This window comes from Fukomys damarensis, unplaced genomic scaffold (assembly GCF_012274545.1).
Source record: "Fukomys damarensis isolate Sample0158 unplaced genomic scaffold, DMR_v1.0_HiC HiC_scaffold_13, whole genome shotgun sequence".
In the NCBI taxonomy this organism is placed as follows: domain Eukaryota; kingdom Metazoa; phylum Chordata; class Mammalia; order Rodentia; family Bathyergidae; genus Fukomys; species Fukomys damarensis.
The window spans coordinates 24,792,973-24,798,972 of record NW_022900925.1 but is presented as its reverse complement, the minus strand read 5'-3'; the positions used below and the strand labels follow the sequence as shown (position 1 = coordinate 24,798,972).

The following is a 6,000-nucleotide window of genomic DNA, read 5'->3' as shown; positions in this document are numbered from 1 at the left end:
ACATATTTAAAAGCAATTCAAATACCAACAAAACAGTTGCAACTTCTTTTGCAACTATAAAGTGGTATTCAATTTGATGCATAGTGTTTAATATATACATTGTATGCAAAAAAAGTTGGCATGGTGGCTAGGCCTATAACCCCAGGAGCTAGGAGACTGAAGCAGGAACATCACAAGTCCAGCCCAGACTGGAAAACTCAGTGAGACCCTGCCTCAAAATTTAAAAATAAAGGCTGGGGAGATAGTTCATTACAAAAGCCTTGGAATCAACAACCAACACTGCAAAAAATAAAATAAATTTTTTGAAACTACCAACAGATATAATTTTGGGGAGGTGTGGTTTGAGAAAAAGTCTCACTATGTAGCTCAGGCTGGCCTCAAACTACGTAGCCCAGGCTTGCCACGAATTCATAGTGATCCTCCTGCCTCAGCCTCCTGAATGCTGGGATTATAGGCATGTGCTACCACACCCAGAAATCTCATATAATTTATAGTGCAACCACCTATAAATTTTGGGGTCTATTTAAGTAACCACACTGATTACTACTAGATTACTGAAGATCAAAAATATCACTAAGACAGGCTTACCTTAATATCGAGTTTACTATCCAAAATATTATATACATCCATAGGATTTCAATTGTATTTTTTAAACTAGAGACCGAAGACATAGCTCAGCTGCAGGGCATGGGTGTAATCCTCAGCACCAAAAGATAAAAGCAAGTGAATGTGCATACAGCAGTTAACCTCTTTGCAGAAGAGGAAAACCTGCACACACTGGAGCCAACTGACACTTTATCTTCATCCTCACCTCATCCTCCCCTTCCTGGCTCTGAGCTATACTCCTGGGTCTCACTTGCTGTCTTTATGGAGGACACTATATCGCCACACGAAATTATTTTTCTTCCCCTGCTTTTATTTATATAGGCCACCCAACTGCTCTGGCCTATCTTTCTTTATCTTTCTCTCTCATTTTGTGAGGCTGGGGATAGAACCCAGGGCCTCAAGCATGCAATGCATGCATACTACCACTACATCTATATCTTCAGCCCTCGAGCCCTCTTATTTAGAGAAAAACTTTCATGCAAGCTAGGCAAGGTGGTACATGTTTATAATCCCAGTATTTTGGGAGGCTAAGGCAGGAAGCTAGCTAATTCAAGCCAAGCCAAACTCTGTGATATCTTGTATCAAAAGAAAAAAGGGCTGCTAGGAGTAGTGGCTTACAATCAGCACTCTGGGAGGCTGAGGCAGGAGGATCACAAGTTTGAGTCCAGCCTGGACAACTTAATGACTTAGGGAGACCCTGTCCTAAAATAGAAAGAAAGAACGAAAGAAAGAAAGAAAGGTAGGTAGGTGGGAGGGAAGAAAAAGTGGGGAGGAAGGAAGGAAGGAAAGAGAGGTAGGGAGGAAGGAAGAAAGGGAGAAAAGAAAAACAGATCTGGGCATAGTGGTGCATGTCGGGCTTAGACAGAAGGACTGCCATGAGTTCAAGGCCAACCTGGGCTACATAGTGAGGTCAAGGTCAGAACCGCATAGTGATTCCCTGTCTCAAAAAAATATAAATAAAAAATAAAAAAGGGCTAGAGACAGAACTCAGTGCAAAGGCCATGGGTTCAATCTCCACTGCTGAGAAAAAGAAAAAACATTTTTTCCTGCCAATGAAAATGGCTGGGGTTATAGCTCAGTAGCACATTGCTTCCGTATCATGTATGAGACCTTGGGTTGAATCATCAGCACCACTAAGTAATAATGATGATAATTAATAATAATACTTCATGTCAAAACTTTACTGACAAGATTCAGTTCTCATTTTTACTTACTCCAGTGTCTTAACACACATACATAAGCACAAAAATTATTTTTTAAATTTACAAAACATAGTTACAATCATTGTACATATTCTATATATTGCCTTTTTTAATTTTTTGCTTGAGAAAAAAATAACTTTTGTAGTATGCTACTGTTAAAAGCGTTTTGTTTTGTTTTTTAATTTCTGAGACAGGGTCTCACTGCGTACTCCCACACCAGCCATGAACTCACAACCCTCCTGCCTCAGTCTCCCAAGTCCTGGAACAACAGGTATACACCATCTGCCTGGCAAAAGTATTATTTCTAATTAGAGAAAATACTCCATAGTCACCATGTTTGACTACTATTGACATTTGGGCTAGCACCAAGTTTTACACTGAATAAGTGAAAACTTCACTTTTCACTGAAAAGTTCTAAGCATTCTCATTTTTATTTTTTGAATTACCTTTTTAAAATGAATTTTAAGTGGACTTATTAAACCAAAGGGCACAGCTAAGGGCTCCCGCTAGCTATCAATTCTATCAGTCAAACTAAAGCAAAACCCCATAGGTACTAACTACAGAAACTGCTACCTAGTCCAATGAAACACTTTCTCTTTTTAGAGGGGTATTTGCAGATCTAGAGAATAATTTCTAGGCTCCATGAATTTGATGATCCTGAGAACAGAGCAGGATTTGGACCTAACGAGGACAGGAAATACCATTCCCATATGGCTGACTACAAAGTACCAATGCCGACATGGAAAAAATGGTTAACTCTAACCAAAAAGAAAAAGTCTAATATTTTGAAAGTTACTCCTATTATTGTGTTTCTATGAGAAATAGTGAGGAGTTCTGAAAGTCACTATGACTCACTATTCACTAGCACTTATACAATTTCACATCATCTGATTATTTCAACAACAAAAGCCAGAGATCTATAGCTTTGAACCTGGATATTTAGTCTCTTCTGCTTCATGCAAGTGAGATTACTTAATATTTGGGGTTTTTTTATTTTTGCATTTTGGGTTTGTTTGATTTTTGTTTGCTCTGCTTTTTGAGACAGGCTCTCACCCTGTAGTCCATATAATAGTAGTCTCTACAGCTCCAAATAGCCTTGAACTTGAATCCTCCTGCCTTAGCTTCTCAAGTGCTGGGATTACAGTCATGCACCACCCTGCCTGGCCTGCTCTATTTTGTGCATTACATGTATGGCACCTTTCAAGCCTCAACACAAACTCTTGATGAATACAATGATTAACCCCACTTTACAAATAAAGACCATGATGTTTAGAGAAAGATTCAGTAGTTTAACCAGTGCTAGTAAAAGACAGAGATGCAACGTAAATTCAAACCTAATATAACATTTGAAGTCTTAAACCATAAACTAACCTGAACCTTCAAAATGTTAAGGGGTAATTTCTCTGTCAGATGTATCAAACACAACCAAGTATGCAGGCATACAACTGTAATCTAACACCTGGGAGGATAAGACACAAGGATTCTGAGTTCAAGGCCAACCTGGACTATGTAGCAAGATCTGCTACAAAGAAAGGAAGGAAAGAAGGAAAGAAGGAGGCAGGCAGGCACTTACTATGACCCTTTTGTCCCTATCATATTTCCATTCAATTTATCAAGGCTGGGTGTGGGGGGGATCAAACCTATATCCTCAGCCCTTTTTTGTTTTTTAAGTTGCCCAGGCCTTGACCTGCCTGGGCTTTCAGCTCAAGATCTGCCTGCTTCAGCCTCCTGAGTAACACTGAGGGAACCTGAGGCAGGAGGAAAAAGAGTCTGAACACAGACTGGGCACTTAACAAGACTCTGCCTCCAAAAAAAAAAAAAAAAAAAAAAAAAAAAAAAAAAGCTGGGGATGTAAGTCAATGCAAAGGCTCTGGATTCAGTTCCCAGTACCACAAAAAGGAGGGGAGAGGGGAAGGGAAGGACAAGGAAAGGAAGAGGAAGGTGGAGAGGGGAGAAAAGAAAAGCAAGGCAAGGGCAAGGCAGGGCACCAGGTAGCTCCTCAACCTAGCTCAGGGCCAGGCCCACAGTGAGTCTGCCAGGCCCACAAAGTCGCCTGAACTTTACCTTTCTTCCGTAACTAAAATACTGACTTTCATAGAAGGGACAAACAATATAGATTTGTTCAATAAATATTCTAATTCTTAGATCCATGCCTGCAGTTTTACTTGCAGTTTCTATTCTAATCCAATCTTCACGGCCAATACACATATTAACCTATTACCTCCCCTCTAATGTATTATCTCCATAAAAATTAATCTTTAATTTGCAATATTTTTACCCTATCAGTTGTAGCAGCCCCTCTATTTTCCGTGTAACAGGAATTATTCAATCTGATATTCTACCCTACTACCAAACCTTCCAACTGTTTGCTCCAATCTTCTGACCACAGTCTTTCTCCTTCAGACAATAAAAACCGCTTGCTACCCATGGTTGCTAGTTGCACAAAAAGTATCTTTGTGGAAATTTGATAAAGAGGCTCTCCTGGGGCAAATTTTAAAAATGTAAAATAAGACTTCCTTGGAACTGTAGCCTCAGGGCAGGGCCCCTGCTTAACGGAAGAACAAAACGTTTCAGCCCCATGTCTCTCTCAGCCTAGCACTCTGTGCCACAGAATCCTGTTGCCTATTACATCCAGCTGGCTAGTTTCCTTCAAAATCAAATACCCAACTTTTATCATTTCAATTAATGCTACGTCAGACATTGCCTGGAACTTCCTTTCTTTCTCTGCATCCTCTTACCAATTAATTATAATTAATAATGCAACATTTCTTAGTCGTTTCCCTTACCGCATGAATACATTTTGTTTAATACAACTAAAATTCAAACTTTATTTTCTAGGATCCTCTCACAAAACTAAAGTTGACCTGGCATAGTAGAGCATTCCTGTAATTCCAGGACTCTGGGAGGCTGAAGCAAGAGGAATGCAAGTCTGAGCCTACCCTGGGCAACTTAATAAGAAAAAATTTTAAAAGACTGGGGATATGGCTCACTGTGAAGGCCCTGGGTTCAAATCCTAATGCTGAAGGAAAAAAACTGCAGTACTGGACTTACGAGTGCCCTTTTAGAACAATACAGTTAAAAACAGATGGCAAGCCACGCATAGTGGTACACACCTGTAATAATTCTAGCACTCAGAAGGCTGAGACAGGAAGATCACCATGAGTTCAAGGCCAGCCTGGGCTACACAGTAAGTTAAGGTCAGCCTGAACTATATAGTGAGACCGCAACTCTAAAAACAAACAAACAAAAAAACACCATGGCAGTCAGAAGACTGACATCACAAGGAGAAAATAATAATCACTTGACATTTGTACAAGTTACTAGATATCACATTGAATATCACTGTATCAGACTCTCTGGGAGAGAAGTTATGAATTATCATTTTCAAAAATACGGTAAGTGATAGCTTATGTTAAATTTAAGAAAAAGCTATACCTCACACCTAGATGTCTCTCAATTTAGACAGAACCTAGCTAGAGAGCTAGAGTCCCACATCCCAACTCTCATCTAGCAACTCACCTTCATTCCTATTAGGAGAGCAAGTCCTAAGCAGTTGTACTCACGCCACTGTCATTGCAAAACTGTGGCCCATCTACACAGTAACAAATGCAGTTCCACCCTACCCACACTCAGGATGCTAAAACATCGAAAGACTTTCTGAAGTTGCTCACACTACTGTGAAACAGAACACTTCAGAGTTTCCCTGGCCAAAGTTAAAACCTCTATTTTTGCAATTACACATAGTCACTTACCTGTGGCACAACATCCTGCAGAAAAGTCACAACACTTTCCATGTAGGACTGCTCTCTGGAAAAGGGTAAAATGGATAAAATTTGTCATCACAGCTTATGACATGGGAAAGCTCTACTGATGAGCCCTAACAAGGTCATTCATATGAAAACAAGAAAAGGGGGGGCAAGTCTTATCACCTGATAATTCTTCCTGCCCACTTTCTGAGCTTTTATAATTTTAAAATATTATCTCTTTTAAAAAGCCATGCTTTCCTAATTTGCTGGAGGTAACATCCACCGCATATGTGAAGGTATGAATACCATAGAGCTAGCTAAGGCAACACCTTCCTCCTGAGTCAGACCAGTAGAACACCTTGGGAGCAAGAACACTGTGACACTAATGACCCAGTATTTACTAACTTTCTCTTTAAACTGGTCCTCAACTGAGTCCTTGACCTGTG

The 6,000-nt window shown here is 39.9% G+C and overlaps 1 protein-coding gene across 9 annotated transcripts in view; it reads right to left on the bottom strand.

The window, feature by feature from the left end:
• Bcas3 (BCAS3 microtubule associated cell migration factor) overlaps positions 1-6,000 on the bottom strand; it is a 530,094-nt gene that overhangs the window by 517,031 nt on the left and 7,063 nt on the right. For all 9 annotated transcript variants that reach the window (XM_010626745.2, XM_010626749.2, XM_010626748.2 and 6 more), the window contains exon 3: positions 5,561-5,615. In XM_010626745.2, coding sequence (XP_010625047.1) covers positions 5,561-5,615 — 55 coding nt within the window. The remainder of the gene's footprint in view (positions 1-5,560; positions 5,616-6,000) is intronic.